At 47.5% G+C, this 16,765-nt stretch overlaps 2 protein-coding genes across 2 annotated transcripts; both read right to left on the bottom strand.

The window, feature by feature from the left end:
* Positions 1-449: 449 nt before the first annotated feature.
* Positions 450-4,634, bottom strand: LOC143316956 (uncharacterized). The gene is made up of 6 exons (XM_076724818.1): positions 4,291-4,634; positions 3,498-3,615; positions 3,257-3,372; positions 2,521-2,765; positions 2,282-2,403; positions 450-2,079 (listed from the first exon to the last, which is right to left on the bottom strand). Exons 1-6 carry the CDS (start codon positions 4,625-4,627, stop codon positions 741-743), a joined length of 2,277 nt encoding a protein of 758 aa, XP_076580933.1. The 5' UTR covers positions 4,628-4,634; the 3' UTR covers positions 450-740.
* A 1,652-nt stretch (positions 4,635-6,286) lies between these two features.
* On the bottom strand, positions 6,287-16,674 carry LOC143316957 (zinc finger protein basonuclin-2). Its single transcript, XM_076724819.1, has 9 exons — positions 16,215-16,674; positions 11,371-12,860; positions 10,083-10,118; positions 9,838-9,940; positions 9,242-9,417; positions 9,030-9,095; positions 8,304-8,705; positions 7,548-8,139; positions 6,287-7,247 (listed from the first exon to the last, which is right to left on the bottom strand). The coding sequence occupies exons 3-9, from the start codon at positions 10,107-10,109 to the stop codon at positions 6,367-6,369; spliced, it is 2,247 nt and encodes a 748-aa protein (XP_076580934.1). The 5' UTR covers positions 10,110-10,118; positions 11,371-12,860; positions 16,215-16,674; the 3' UTR covers positions 6,287-6,366.
* Positions 16,675-16,765: the final 91 nt, after the last annotated feature.

Below are 16,765 nucleotides of genomic sequence, written 5' to 3'. Positions count from 1 at the left end.
TCAACAGATTAGTTAAAGCTGTAGTTTTTTAGACCTTTTCTTGTTGGTGTGTGTTAACATTTTATTCACTGATTCTTTGCAGTAAATTCATTTCCAGAATGTCTTTTAATGGAAGTTATTAGATTGAACTTGATAAGATTAGATAGAACTGTATTGATCCCTTTGGGAGGACCCCTCAGGGAAACTGGAGTTATGATTAAACACTTGTGCTTCTGTGTTTTTACTCATTTAAACGTGTGTTAAGCCTTTTTATGTTTTTACTTTTACTTTCAAATCATTAATTGAAATGAATATAAAGTTTTGTGTGTGTAAAAAACTTTCTGAACACTGTGTCACTGCCCGCTGTGATCACATTATAACAAATAATTCATTATTTCGGGATCTACATATTTGCAGGGATTTTGTTACCTCACTAAAATGAATGGGAGTTTATTTCTTTTTTTCTGAATAAATTTCTAATTTTCGTTCCACATCGAACCTAATGGCATTTGGATAACGGACCCCTGATACCTGCAAATTTAATGAAATTCCCACATTTTACCAGCAGCATTTTATTTTATTCCACACTGTCACTGTGAGCATTTCACTGCAGACTCTTCGTCCTCTTGTAGCATAAGGCGACAGTTCATCTGGTTTTCATGTCCTCAGAAGAGACACTGGTAAGTCTCACACAGTGTCTGCACGGTGCATTTACATAAGAAATATTAAATGAAATAACAAAGTGAAAATATGAAATGGTGTCATGACGCAGCTTCTGCCCCCTGGTGGCTCCTCATGTGTGTCTTCAGACAGTGACTCTGAGTGAAGGCTTTGTCACAGACGGTGCACTTGTACGGTCTCTCCCCGTTGTGGGTCCTCATGTGGACCGTCAGGTACGTTTTGCGAGCGCATGCTTTCCCACAAATCCCGCACACGAACGGTTTGTGGCCCGAGTGGACCGTTGCGTGGTTGTCCAGATTAATCTTACGTTTGAAGGACGAGCCGCAGTCCGGGCAGCGGTACGGCGTCTCCCCGGTGTGGACCCGCATGTGAATCGTCAGAGGCGATTTGGTGGTGAACCCCTTGCCGCATTCGCCGCAGTGGTACGGCTTCTCGTTGGTGTGTGTTCTCATGTGGATCTGCAGCTGCTTGCTGGTGAGGAACATTTTGCAGCAAACGTCGCAGAGGTACGATCTCTCTCGGTCTGTGTGGATCTTCTCATGTTGTCTCAGCGTCCCGGGAAGTTTGAAACGCCTCCCGCAGACCTGACAGCCGTGCGGTCTCTCCCCTGAGTGGGTCATCTTGTGGCGGGACAAAGATCTGTAGTCGCTGAGGGATTTCCCGCACACGCCGCACAGGTGCGTCTTCTTGTTGGTGTGAGTCCTGCAGTGAGCTTTTAGCTGCTCCCTCAGTTCAAACACTTTGTGGCAGGTGTAACATCTGTGCCGCTTTCGGGCCTTATGGAGCTTCTGGTGGTTCTCCAGGGACACCTTCAATGCAAAAGCATCAGGGCAAGCGTCACATTGGTACGGTTTCCCTCCCAAGTGGGCAGCCACGTGCTCGCTGAGGCTGAGAGCGCTGAGGAAAGACTCGCCACAGATGTGGCAGTCGTCAGTTTTCTGGTGACTCTGCAGATGGTCCGTCAACGCCTCCGTGGACTCTGAGAGCTGTCCGCACACGCCACAAAGACGTCCGGGATCGTCCGCATGATTCCAGGCGTGTTTGACAAACGTGACCTCCGATTGGTGCAGAGCTCCGCAGACTCTGCAGGACAGAACAACGTCGCTGTTGTCAGTCTTCGTCTCGACAGCGAGACATCTGGCTTTTTGTCTCTTTGTCGTCTTCGACTGCAGTTCAGAGTCGCTTTCTTTCAGCTCCTCGTCGCTCCTGTCTGGTTTCCACTCGTCGTCGCTGTTCACCTCCTCTCTCTCCTCTTCCTTTTCAACGCCATCGCTGCCGTCCCCTTTGCTCTCAGCAGAGCAGGCCGCAGATTCCTCAGCTGGTTGGGATATATGATCCTCATCATCATCATCACGTTGTGACGTCGAGCTGCCTGACACAAAGCCAACTCCGCCGCCCTCGACGTCCTGGACAGGGCCGCTGAGGGAACCAAGAGCAGAGAGATTAGGATGCTACAGAAGTGATGTGTTCAAGGTCTGTCTGATAATTTGTTGCTGGAGGTGATACAACAATGAAACGTAAGCTGAACTATGGTTTTATAAACACATGATCAGGCATCACATGTGGCCGTAATTAAAGTCCAAGTGTCCGCATACTTTTGGCCACAAAGTGTATATTTGACCTTTTATGGTGACGGGTCGTGTCATCACCCGTCAGCACGGCAGAGGAGCACAGAGAGTATTCTCTGATGACGTCTTCTGTCTGATGGACCTCCTCCTCGCTGGACTGAAGCGTCTTTTGTGTCTGGAAAACAAAGAGGTGAGATTCCACCTGAGATCTATCAGCTGAAAACATGCAACGAAGAAACTGAACACCTCTTTGTCTTAAAGGGTAAAAACTGAACAGAACATGAGGAAGTACCTTCAGTCTGATATAGAGAGCGGATTTCAACCATCCGGTGCAGCCGAAGCTTCTCTGGATCTCCTCTGGTGTCACCATCTTCAGTTTGAGAGGCTTTAATCTCCGTCTCTTGTCGGACGTTAAGATGTCAAAAGGTTTGTTGTCTCTGGAGAGCTGAGGGAAGGAAGACTTCAACAAGTCCATGAAGTCGGCCTCCCGCAGGCCTCGAGGACACTTCAGCTTCAGCAGCGGGCATTTCTTCAGAACTGTCAGGAGAAAGAACAGCATCAAAGTGAACTGGTGTTAATCTGAAAGGAGTATTTTTTACTGCAAGACTTCCTTTAAGGTTTGAGCTCAGCAGCCAGAAGCTGGACCAGAAAACTAATGGAAGTGGTTTAGATCAGCGGTTCCCAAACTGCTTCTAAATCAGGCCAGTCCTCATCTGTACATGATTCTTTTTATTTAGGAAAGTTACATGAAGGCGACAGAACCAAAATATGTGATAATCCCAACACTCTGCCTGTTTTTAAGTCACAGCACCCATTCTGGGAACCACCAAAGTTCACCAAAATGACAAATTCACAGGACTGAGTGACAGCACAAACACCAAAGGCGGAGGAAATCAAAACCAGATACCAGACTCAGGTAGGTGAAGTCTAACTGAAGCTTTAAACCAGGTGTGTAGGACACAGGTGATGTCTCCTCTCGACAGTCAGACTCTCTTTACTTCCCTTTAAATGTGTTTATTTCTACTCACCACTGTTTGACAGCACGACGGTCTGAGAGTCCTCCAGGATCCGGATCCTGAGATCGACATGGCTCTGTGTTTGACTGATCTGAGGTCTGCCAGGCCTCCTCTTCTTACACTGACCTCTGTGGGTGAAAGATATGTTCACTAACGATGCGATGAACTGATGTCAAGAAGCTTTATTTTTGGAAACTTCACATGTTTCCTGTGTGACTCTAACAAGTGATGACCGTGCTTGTTTAAGAGGAACCTTGATGGAGTTTGATTAGTCGAGTCCTTCAGGTTCTCCGGATGCTCAGGAGACTCATCTTCCTCATTTTCATCCTCCTCTTCCTCAACAGGGCAGAGGCTCCTGTTGCGCTTCAGACCTGGAAAAGATTGTCAGAGTTTCTTTCAATTTTCAGGCAGATACTGTACAAAATTTAACTTCAAATAAAAAAGGCAAACAGATCAATTCATTATTATCATTATTTCTTCTGGAGCAGTCGAATACATTGAGTCTCTGCAGGATGTTCTTCTTCAGCTCGACTGCTGGAGAGCTCACGCGCCGAGCTCCAGTAACAGAATCTGCTATTTAAACTTCTCTTACATTTCTCCCAAGTTGTACAAGAGGAAAACCTGATTCAGCACATTTAGAACAGGCGCTGGTGGTTAGCCGTAAATTCGGCAAACACAAAGCAGCATCAACATGTGGGAAACAAGAAGAAACCTGCGATCTTCTGCGAACATTAGAGTCCAAAGAGGACGCCGCGTTAAAGAAAATACACGGACACGCGGTTTAGTGAATCTTAAATTAAAAAGGTAAACGTAAATTAAATTACGTGCTCGGTGGCCAATTATAATAATGCCGAATTAAAGAATAAGACATGCTAATTGAAGAAACGTCTCAAATTTTGGAATTTAATGGATGAAACTTTCTGGGTAGCCAAGTCAATATAAAATTACCAGATATTTCAATTGAGTTCGACATGCCGCAATAGAAGCAAATCAGGCCTTTGGGGTTGCTGGATTAAAATTTTTATGCCAAGATATGAAAAACCAACCTGCTTTGTCGAGAGAGACCCGCGGCTGCAGGAGAAGCTCCAGCTGCCTCCTCTGCCGCTCGATCTGCTGTCTGAAGCCCGAAGCCTCCTCCTCGTAACCGGCTACGATTCTGTCTACAACCGCTAAGATTTCCTGGGAGGCGGCGGCGAGTCTCTCAGTGACGAATCCTCTCAGAATCTCACCTTTCGACATTTTACTTGAACTTCCAGCCGAATCCGCCGCGTTTCTGTTCAAATTACAACCACAGTTTACATTTACTGTGCAGAGGCTCACTCGCTCTTCGCATTGTTTACTACTTTTACGCGTTTCCGGTTTACGTGCGTGCATCAATGTCATCCGACTAGAAATCAACACCTGAGTCAGGTGTTCCACTTCATCCCCTCCGCTCTGAGGTTTCACGGCGGCTGGGCATTTTGTCTCAACAACTGGAAAATTGAATAAGAAATAAATAAAGATCAATTGACATAGAGATAAAAGTGATAAAGTCCACAGATTTCTTTACAAACTGGGTCCTGGTCCACAGTCAGTCCTCTATCCCCAGCAAAATCTTTCATTCACTCTACAAATATCAGAAATGAGCCTTTAACTGTAACTGTTGAATCTAAAGTCCTTCTCAGGTCATGAAAATGTTTCCCAGAAACAATTCATCCTCATTGGCAGCAGGGGCCAGAAGTACTGCTTAAGTGAAAGTACAAATACCACAAAGTAAAAATACTCAATTACAGGCATTTTAAATCCTACTTGAGTGAATGCTCAGGCATTATCAGTCAAATGTCTGCTAATAGAGTCTTTCATTTGAGCCTTTATTGCAATAACGGACAGCAAACACAGGGGGGAGCTCTACACAGAGCAGCATGCTGGTAAACACACATTTATCTGAAGAGAGAATACACACTGCTCAAAAACATAAAGGGAACCCTAAAATCACACATCGGATCATGATGAACAAATTCTTCATGTTGGAAATCTTTACTGATGCACACTGTATAATTTGTTGAGAGCAAAATGACGTCCCACCAGAGGACATCGGGCCCTCATGGAGTCTGTTTCTGACGGTTTGGTCAGAAACACACCAGTCTGCTGGAGGTCGTTCTGTAGGGCTCTGGCGGTGCTCCTCCTGTTCCTCCTCACACAAAGGAGCAGATACTGGTCCTGCCGCTGCGTTGATGTCCTTCTACGGCCCTGGCCAGCTCTCCTCGTGTAACGGCCGGCCTCCTGGTATCTCCTCCATGCTCCTGAGGCTGTGCTGGGAGACACAGCTAACCTTCTTATGACCGCACGTATGCATGTGCCATCCTGGAGGAGCTGGACTACCTGTGTGACCGGGGCTGGGCTGCAGGTGCTGCCTCATGCCACCAGTAGTGAGAAGAACACTAACAGAACTCAAAACTAGAGAAGAATCAGTCAGGAAGGATCAGGAGAGAGCAGCTGTCTGAGGCCACCACATGCAGAACCACTCCATCTTTGGAGGTTGTGTTGCTTTTGCCTCTCCATCGCACCTGTTGTCACTTTCATTTGCACCACAGCAGGTGGAACTGAGCTACAATCACCTGTGCTTCCTAAATGGACAGATTGATTCCCTGGAGTTTAACTGACTTGGTGTTATACTGTGATGATGAAGTGTTCCCTTCATTTTTCTGAGCAGTGTGCAAACTCAACATTTATTACTCTGAAGCAGTGGTCGTCAATGGAGTGAAACGCCCCTGAATGAATATGATTTATGCATTTATGCAAACTGTTCCTCTTAAATACAAAGTGTTCATCTTAAAGATATGTTAATGCAGCTCTTCTTTCTCAGCCCACAAACCAAAACCACCGTGTTTCCTGACATTCGTCTTCTTAATCAACCTACCAGCAAATATATCTATATCAGACTTTGTCAAGTGAATTTTGGTGAAGTTGTCTAACTGTGGATTTCATTGCAGCCAAAGAGCAAAAGGCAAGAGATCTGAAATCAGGTCAAGAAAGTCTAAACCAGCGTGATGCTCCCTTAACTTTATGTTTATTCTTTACTGAAAAAACTTTATTTCTGAAAGAAAAGTTTTAATTTTTGAGCAACAGAACACTGAAGGTCTTCAACACTCCTCCTCTTCCTCATATCCCTCCACCTTCCCTCTTTCTATTTTCACCGGCATGCTTGACTTCCTGGGTTTCTTCTTTGGCATGGGGTCGCCTGACTCCCACCGCCGCTGCTGATTGGTCAGTGTGCTTGTGCAAGCCCCTCCTTGTTTCCCCTCTGCAACACCATAGTCATGTGACACAGGTTCACTGTTGCAGCTCACCATGGTGACCGGGGTGGTGCCAGGGAGGTGGGCAGGTGGAGTGTGGTTGGCGTGAAGGCTGAGCAGGTGGAGTTCAGTTTTCTCCACTGCAGGAACCACCAGGGAGAGGAGGGAGGGAGGCGAGCCCAGCAAGGAGGCGCTGCTAGCTGGGAGGAGTGGAGGAGGAGGCCGACCCTGGGGGTGCAGGTTGGATCTGTAGGTGGAGCCACTCAGGGTGAAGGTCTTGTTGGTGTCATGGCTCTGATTCTGGGGTAGAGAATGAGGAGAAGGAGGAGGGGAGTCGGCTGGAGGGGGTGTGTTGTCCCAGAAGCCATGTTGGAGGTGTGTATGACGGTTTCTCATGGTGTGTACGCGAACTAGCATGTGAGCCTCATTTTCCTGTCGCCAGAGTGTGTTGCTGATCCCTTTTTCCCTGCAGATCCGTGTGTGAGAGTCGTGAACGTTTCTGCGAGTTTTGTGTATTTGTATTTCGGTGTGTATGCTGGTGTGTGGCTCAGTGTGTGTGTTCCTCTGGGTGTGGTCGTCTCTGCCAGCGCCCGTGTGTAGCCGTGGATTTGGGTTGGCGCTGTGTCGGTTTCGGCTGCGCAGCGAGCTGAAGACCATGGTGCAGCCCGACACCGTGCAGCGATGTTTGATCTTCAAGTGGACAGCGTTGTAGTGGATCTTCAGCGTTCCTGCACAAACAGAAGGAAATGGTACTCTTGATAAGTTGGGGAAAGGTTTTTGAAAGTGCCAACAACAGAGGGCCAAAGATGGAGCCTTGGGGGACACCACAGATCAGAGGGACCTACTATTTACAATAGATAAAATTTTGGGACCAGCACTGTTAAAAACCTCATTGAGAAATCTGGCTGAGGACCTTGGACTGAACCCTGAGGAACCCCAAGACTCCACGAGTGGACCTTGAAGAGGCATTCTATGTAAGCACTGAATGTTTAGCAGACTTCAAGACACAGAACCCTCAACATTCCCACCTTTGTCATAGAAGCTTTTCCCACAAACGCCACAGCAGACCCTCCCCTTCCGACCTCCTGCAGGTGAAAGAGAAGGGAGGGAGCAGAGGGAAGAGGGGAGAGGATGGAGGGAGGAGGAAGAAGGGGATGGCAGAGATTGGATGGAGGAGGAAAAAGAGGCAGTAGGAAGAGGACAGAGGAAGGAGGTGGATGGGAGTGGACTGAGAGGGTAGGAAGTGGAATCTTGCAACTTCTGGGAAATCTTTGGAGGAGAGGAGGAGGAAATGGATGGACGGAGAGAGGAAGAACTAGGGGTAAGTGAGGACTTCATGGAAGGAAAGAGTGAGGAGGTGCTCTCCTGTTCGGCCATGCCCCCGTGAAGGTCAGGCTCCTGGTCGCTGTTGAACTGGGGGTTTGGATGCCATATCGTCAGAGCTGTGTTTGGCTTGTCGGGATCTGCTTTGATTTTTAAAGCTGGTTCACCTTTACATTGCTGGAAACCCAGATTGTTCTCTTCAACTCTTCTTCCTCCATCCTGTTTGTGTGTCTCAGCCAATTCGGTCCCACCAGGCTTCTGTAGGTGCTGTGGTAGTTTACTGGGTGGAACAAGTTCCTGATAAAACAAGAACAAGGAGGAAACTTACATGAACTTTCTATACAGGTGCAGGATGTGTGACTAAGTGTTATTAGGACATTTTCCAGTTGTGGAACAAAGAAGGTTTGAAAGCTTGGACGGAAAAGGGATTTCAATTTTCAATTTCAAGGGATTTTAATTACCTTGGTGGGATGAACCAAACAGTGGATGGCAGAGCTTGGACAGTGGAACGGCAGAGGCAAAGACTGTCCACCTGGAAAGTTTTCAAAATGGTGGGCCGTGTCGCTGTGGTCAGCAGGACTTCTTTTCTTAAAACGGCAGACACCGGACAGTAAGCGCGAGTCTCCTCTTGCGTTCCTGAACCCACCTGGAGTTCCCCCGTTCATGCTGATGCTTGACTGGCAGCTCTTTGGGGCAGGCTTCAGCTCTGCATAGGAGAGGTGATTGACAGCTGCCAGGCACTGAGGTGTCATCAACTCGACTATGGGGCGTGTCTCGCCAAAGCGAAGGAACTGTTTGAGGATGAGCAGTTCCTCTTCAGGAGTCACCATCAGCCAGCGGTCAAACACCTTCCCACTGGGAAACTGGAGAGAAATAAACCTCAACGTGAACAGATGAAAGTGGGAAATTGTGTTGAAGTTGAATCAATGTGGAAGTCGAGATTTGAGAGCACAAGAGGATCGATTCTAAACCGGAGAAAAGACCTTTAGAGCACATACATCATTATTTCATGCATGCTTAGTTTGAAATGGGTGGTTTGGATTTATGGACATGTTTACTGTCATTTTGGCAGCAGGGATTGTGGGAGGCAGCCGGAGCATCAAGAGGAAAACCACCCACAGGGGAGTTCACTTTTAACAGACACCAAATATCAGTTTCATGTTGTATTTATACTGTGTTATTGTTACCTGCAGCATGTACCCTCGAACATAATCCCCCAAAGTCCAGCCCAGTGTGTGCAGTATGTGGCTGACCTGGAAAAGACAAGTAATCTGTTACACATATGCAGTATAATTTACTGCTCCATAATACTTGAAAATATAATTCTGCATATTAAGACTAATCATATTTAGTTAATAAAAGCTTTTCCACTGGCTGCTCTAAACTTTGCCAGGTGAACCTGTTCTGGGGTGAGGACGCTGTAGAGACGGTCCAGCAGAATTTTCAGACGAACAGGAACAGCATGAGCTCCATACAGGACCAGGGAGCTTAGGTCGAACACCCGCCCAGGAAGGGCCACCTCCACCGGGGCGCAGCTGGACGACTGCTGGGCCTGAAAATGGAGCTTCTCCAAAGCTGGAGGCAGAGAGGACCAGTTGTTCTGTCATCTACTCGCTGGCACATTGGCGAAATACGACAACGATGCGTGTGTGTGTGTGTGTGTGTGTGTGTGTCTGTGTGTCTATGTGTGTGTGTGTCTGTCTGTCTGTCTGTGTGTGTGTATCTGTGTGTGTGTGTGTCTGTGTGTCTATGTGTGTGTGTGTGTGTGTCTGTCTGTCTGTCTGTCTGTGTGTGTGTGTCTGTGTGTGTGTGTGTGTGTGTGTGTGTGTGTGTGTGTGTGTCTGTGTGTGTGTGTGTCTGTGTGTGTGTGCACAGATGCTCTCTCCAGATGCTTTTGGTGATGTGATGACAGCGACACCTGACTTCATGTCACTGTAGTGACTGAACACATCTGCAGTGTGTGTGTGTGTGTGTGTGTGTGTGTGCGTGTCTTACCATGTGCCACCCAGCCGTGTCCACAGCGATCACATGACCTGAGTTGGACACTTCCTGGTTTGAAACTGGCACAGCTGCAGTGGGACACTGTGCACCTGATATTCTGGCAAACAGACGGTAAATATTCTTCAGACACACCAGACGGAAGTTTAACATCATTAAGAGGACATTTGCTCGTTTTCACCACAACATGACCTGGATAGAGCACACACACACACACACACACACACGTATGAAGTCTGTACCTCCTCGGTCTCTGGAGTCGTCCTCATGTCTCGGCCCTGTGGTAAGAACAAAGGCATCAGCCCAGCCTCCTGATTGGTCCTTTTGACTGGACAGTTCAGTTGACCTTCTGTGATAAAACTTCAATAATCTGAGACTGTTTTGTATCACTTGGTTCACTGAAGATGAAGGTAATGATACAAAGAAGATACGTTTGATGTTTCTGGTTTAAAGACATCTTTTCACAAGGTTATTCATCACTGAGAGCGTTTTGATCTTTAAACATTTTTTTACTCAGGATCTGGAGTATTTGTGGTTGTGACTGTGGAGCTTTGGAAACTCTGGTGTCCTCGTGTGTCTTTCCTGGTGGGGCTGAGCCTCCTGCGGGTCTCCTGGTGCTGAGCTGCCTCCATCACAGCTGGGACTCGTCACGGTCGGCTCAGTGTAAGTCTGTGGTCTGCGGCGGACTCCAGGCTTCGTGGCGTTCTTGGCGGAGCATCGGTCGGTCTCTGGTTTGTGCTCTCTCCTGTTTGTCACCTGCACTGATCTCCAGCTGCAGCATCTCTGCCTCCACCTGCTGAAGCCTAAAGTCCTCGAACACCACCACCCGGCTTCACCTGTGCCTCCATCACCTCGTGCTGTCAGCACTCACCTGCTGCTCACTTCCTGTCTGTGTGTCTGTCCAGTCCTGATCTCACATAACGAAAACAAAACCATCAACTAAAAACCAGACTTTTTTTAACTTTGATCATTATTTTATGATCATTTTCATCCTTTGAGTTGATTCGAGCATCACTCACTTTCTCATTGAAACAATTCAAAATGCTTTTTAATAATCTTTAATATGTTTCATGTTAATCAGTCAGTACATTTTACTTTAACATATTTTTTACAGTAATATATTTTATATTATAAATGTATTTGTATATTTTACATTTCTTGTATTTTTTTTATTTTATTTTATTTTGTTTTATTTATTTTTTTTTTTTTTACATATTTTTCCACTAATAAAACGCCTTTTAGAAGATCTTTGATGATTTTTTTAAATCACACCTATGATTGAAAAGCAGTCAGCTCATTTTCATCTTTTTGCTGCACACTGATTGATTACTGGAGACACGAGCAGCTCGTCGAGTGAGAAAAGCTGATGAGCCAAATGAAAATAAGATGTCATTAAATTAAAGTTATATTCACATTAAAAGCTTTAAGGTGTTCGGACAGAATTTAGATCTGAATATTGATGAATGGATGTGACGTTTTAGAGCTGATCAAAGCTGTTTTCATGTTCATATCAAATGAAACAACACTGACCGTCAGTGTCAAACTGTCCTCTGACGAAGAAACAATCGTCTCTTCTTCTTCTGCGTCTCTACGTCTGTCTTCCTCCTTTCCGTCCGTCCTCTCTGCTGTACTTCTTGTCTTCGTTGTTTGTCTCGTCCTGTATTTATTTCTTCATGTCTTCATCTTTTATCCTTCTGTTTTCAGTGATGTTTCATCCTTTTTTCTTTTTCTTTCATTGCTCAGAAAATCATTTGCTCCTCTTCTTTCTGTCCATCTCTTCACTACCAAACTCCACTTTTTTCTCTCTCTCTCTCTCTTCTTTTTCTCCTCTTTTCAAGACTCTCCATCCTTTGACTCCTCCCTCTTACTGCGCAGAGCGGATTTGATTGGACAAGGATTGATGCTCTGTGTTGATGTTCAGTATCTTCCCTCCTTTTTCTTCTTGCATTATTTTGTCTCCAGTCGGTTTGGTAGATAATCAGAATGATGATGATGGTACTATGAGTGTGTGTGTATGTGTGTGTGTGTGTGTGTGTGTGTGTGTGTGTGTGTGTGTGTTCAGCCATGCTACAAACATCCAACAATGAAGTTGGTTAAAGTCAAAGGAAGAAATGAAGAGGAGGGAAACACTGAAGAGCAGCCGACACCTGAGCTCACTGCTTCCTCTGTGAAGTCACACCTTTACTCCTCAGGACATGTTTTCGTCACATCACCCAGATTTGATGAAGGTCAGCTCATCAGACAAACATCATTTCTTAATAACTTCATTCGATGACGTCATGCTGCAGACATCGACTGCTGCACACACGGAAAATAAAAAAACGCCATGTGGACCTAACGTGAGGCACTGAGCTGCTCCCTTCCTGCAGGTGTCCTCATGCCTCCGTGTGATTGGGCCAATCGTTCAGGCTCAGCAGAGTGCGGCTCAGACTTTTTGGAACTTTTTGCCAATGATTGTATATTGTAAAAATACTTTTCGGGCCAACGTGGACATTGAAAAACCTTGTTCAGCCATTACACTAAAATGGCTTCCAAAGCTCTGTTTCTGGAGGCGTGGGCAGCTGTCCTTGGTGTGTCCATCAGCCTCTGTGTCCCTCTGGGAGGAAGGTTCCCCCCCGAGGGTCAGATTAAATCAGGGTGACAGTAGGGCACCTGGCCTGCCGCCACACAGAAAACACAAGGTTAAATGAAAGATAATGTCCAAAGCATCTTTGTGCCTTCATCAGGTTGTCATGTGGATTCACAGTGTTGAAGCAGGTCTGTGGTTCACAATTCAATTATAAACTGAATATAAACTGAAAGAAGCATTAAAGGAATCTGAGGCGGTCAGCAGGAAGCAGCGCTCCACAAATATCTGCTCAACAAATGCCTCCATGAAAACGAAAATCACCATCCAGGCTGTCAGAAAAACAAGCTTCACTCCAGCTGCGCTGCGTTCTGGAGCGCTGTGGCTGCACCGTCGCAGGTTCGATTCTCAAAACGTTCCTGCTGAAGTGTCTCTGAGCAACAACAGAGAAACCCTGAAGAGAAAGAGAAACGCTGTCAGACAGACTCAGACCTGAAAGTGACGACTTCGGCGTTTCTCCCCGGAACAGAAAACACCTGCAAAGCTTCTTATACTGTTGATCTGAGGTGCACACATACATACACACACACACACACACACACACACACACACACACACACACACACACACGCACACACACACACACACACACACACACAGTGTACTTATATGGACACGATGCAACCTAAACCTAATTCTAACTTAACCCTCAAAACCAGGTCTGAGGCCTTCGAAGGTCTGAACGTGAGGCCGAAATGTCTTAAAACTCCAACTGGTTCTCACAAAGATAGCTGCACGCACACACACACACACGCACACACACACACACGCACGCACGCACGCACGCACGCACGCACGCACCGTGAAGGTAGGGCTGTTGGACAGGCTTTGTGTCTGCTGGGAGCTGGTGGACCTCTTTCTTGTTTTGATGTCGTACTAATTAGAATATCAGATGATAACACTCTGTTTGTGTGTGTGTGTGTGTGAGATCCCCGTTCGTTGACACACTTCCCATCCAGAACCTCTCAGAGGGGTTGTGTTTGAAAGGCGGCGGCAGCAGCAGCAGCACCACCTCCTCGCTGTCCTGACTGCGTGTGTGTCCTGGTCCCGTCTCTGAACCAGGTCACGCTGTTTGTTCGACACCAATAACAACAAAGCAGCAGGAGGAAGCTCCGACGCCTTCGACGCTCCGAGCGCCGAACACCGCGGCAGCTGTCTCCATCTGTGACCCCCCCCACACACACACACACAATGAGCATAAACAAGCAAACAAAGACCACCAAGCGTATTTATCAGCACCGGCTGGCTCGGACTGGGACGGCCTCGGTCAAACTTGATCCGGTCACAATCAAAACACCCATCATCCGTCCATTTCCAGGTCCAGGGAAAGGTCAGGATGGAGGAGGTCTTCATGGGTCCGGCTCAGGTGTACCTTTCACTGCCGGACTGTAACCAGGGTCAGGAGTCTGAGGCCCAAGGCCTTGCATCCCGTTCCTAACTTGTCAGGCAGTTTGTCAAGATCCTCCCTCCTCCACCAACCCAGAGGTGTTCTCCTCGGTCCACGTGGACCCTGTCCACATCCTTTCTAAAGCAACGGTCCGACATTCAGGCCGGCACACCGGCCGCTGCCCTCAGGGGCTGCATCCTGATCGGACAGCAGCCGGTGTGGTCTCTGTCCCCGGCTCGCCTCACTGCAGGCCTGAGCTGCTGTCTTTATGGAGAAAACATGGAGAAGAATGAGCTGGGAGCACTGGTTTTCCCCCTCTGACGCTTTTCTGCCATTTGTCACCACAAACGTCGGCTTCAGGGGGTGAATTTTAGATGACAGGAAAGGCTGTGTGTGCGCGTGTGTGTGTGTGTGTGTGTGTGTGCGCGTGTGTGTGTGCGTGTCATGCATTTAACGGGACGTTTTAGGGCTCTTTAGCGTCTGTCCCCTCACACATGCTTTGACTGAGTGTGTGTGCGTCCTCCCTTTTGACTCCCCCACTCCTTCCTTCCTCCCCTCTTTCCAGTCCCTTATCCCACCCCTCTGAGTGTGTGCGTGATCCCGCCCCCCTTTATATCTGTGTCATTACTCCACCCGAGTGTGTGTGTGTGTGTGTGTGTGTGTGTGAGGATTTCTCTTTGTAGCGAGTCCAACTTGGCACTGATGGAGTCGCTGATGGGAAAAGTGTGTGTTTAAGTGTGTGTTTAAGTGTGTGTGTTGTCACAGGTACAACTAGGACAGCAGGCAGGGAGGAAGGAGGACTCGCTGCGCTGAAACGTGAAGTTTGCGAGATGAAACCTGCGCTGAATATTCATGAGGGACATCCAGAAGGAAAGCAGGACGCTCTGCAGAGCCATTCTCTGTTTCTCTTTGGCTTTAGCTTTATTCTTTTTCTAATGAGCTTCGGCTCAGAAAACAAGTCTTTCCATCTTCGTCCCTGTGATGATGATGATGATGATGATGATGATGATGATGATGATGATGAAAGACGCTCCACTGAAGGAGCCTTTCACATCTTTAATCCTGTTAACTTCGGAGCGAGCAGAGGATTAAAGATGGAGCACAGTGACGACGGACGCCGCTCAGTGTTTGGACGGATGAACGCGGGATTAAGCTGCATCCTGACGCCTCGCGGTGTCAAAGTTGAGCATTTTGCTCCACAATACGACGAAATGCGGCTCTCTGCTTCACCTCCAGCACGTTTCACAGGAAACATTCGACCCTTCACTTCACCGTGTCCTCCAGGCTGAAGAGGGCCGTTGCGAGGTGAATGTTTGAGAAGAAGTCTCAGAGACGACGTATTCCTCCAGGATTTTTCTGATTCAGCATCTGAAATAAAATTTGATTTACTTTAGTTTTCTCTGTCTTATTAAAGAGGTAAAGAGATAAAATACGTCTGCGTGGAGTCACATCATCGTCGGAACCGTTGTGGTTTGTGATGGCGGGACGACAGAGGCCACGTGCAGCTCAGCTGCTCAGTGTACAAACACAAAACACTGGGACACATCCAGCACCGCCTCCAGCACGGGTGGTGTCGTCGTTGGGTGGGGTTGCTTTTACCTGCTAGTTTGTATGAATTGTGGAGGTGAGTTCTGGCATTTTCGGTTTGGTTTTGAGTTCGGTCATTTGAAGCGCGGCAGCAGAGGTCTGAGATCCTGTTGTGTCGCTCGCCGCCGGAGCGCCTCTTTGTTCTGGGATTAAACGTTTCATCCTCGGAGGGAATTCATGGCTTCTCGGCACGCTTCAGATTTGTCACTCGCAGCAGAATAAACAATCTGAGAAGCCGCCGGTTTGTCAGGAATTAAACTTAATCTGTCGTTTGAGAGCCGGACAAACTCTGACCGCAACGGCGGACGTGTCCTGACGAATAAACCAGACTTTTCTGTGCACGCGAGACGAACTGGAAACACCAGAGTCAGCTGTCCTGTCTGCGGTGCTAAGCTAAGCTAGCTGCGCCATTGAAAACCAATGACAGGAGAGTCAATAAATGAAAAGAGAGAGTAAGAGCTTTAGTGGCTCCACGAGTCACAGCGCTGACTGTTGGCATGACAGCCACTGTGAGAGGATGAGGATGAGGATGAGGATGAGGATGAGGATGAGGATGAGGAGGGAACCAGGAGGGAAGAGTTTTCCATCCACGCTGACGTTCGTACCAGACCAAGACAGGCATGGAGGAGCAGGACACGGGGACAGGAAGCAGAAGTCGAAACAAGAGCCGTCAGACAAAACAGAAGAAGAGCCACAAACACTGTACGGTGGCCCGGAGAGCTCAACACGCTGCACCCTGAGACTTCACTCAAGGGTCTTTCACACTGAACCCACCTGGACCGTAACCTCCCCCAGACCACCATCCAGACCAGACTGCTGAACCCCCGACAAGAGGTGGTCTCAGTCCGGTGATGTCCACGGCCTCGACTCGCCAAGGTGGAGACATATCAAGAGTTAAGAAGGAAGGAAGGGAGGACGGAAGGAAAGAAGGAAGGAAGAGAGGAGAGAGAATAAAAGGACGAACATCAGAGGAGACGAAGAATCCAGTTTGACTGAATCAGCACAACTGAGTGTGTGTGTGTGTGTGTGTGTGTGTGTGTGACAGCAGATTAAGGCACTTTGTAAAAGACGTCTGCATGTACACACACACACACACACACAGAGCCTGAGGGTGTGTGAGCGTAAGGACGTCTTCTGTGTTCAGACTTTAATAGAAATCCACAGAGACAAAGACAGACACACACTTTGCCTGAGGACACACACACACACACACACACACACACACACACACACACACACACACACACACACACACAGTGCTGATGCAGCAGTGGTAAAATGTCGTGTTTTCCAGATGTGATCTAACACACTGACACACAGTGTGT

This window comes from Chaetodon auriga, chromosome 24 (genome assembly GCF_051107435.1).
Source record: "Chaetodon auriga isolate fChaAug3 chromosome 24, fChaAug3.hap1, whole genome shotgun sequence".
Taxonomy (NCBI): Eukaryota; Metazoa; Chordata; class Actinopteri; order Chaetodontiformes; family Chaetodontidae; genus Chaetodon; species Chaetodon auriga.
This window is presented reverse-complemented; position numbering and strand designations above follow the sequence as displayed.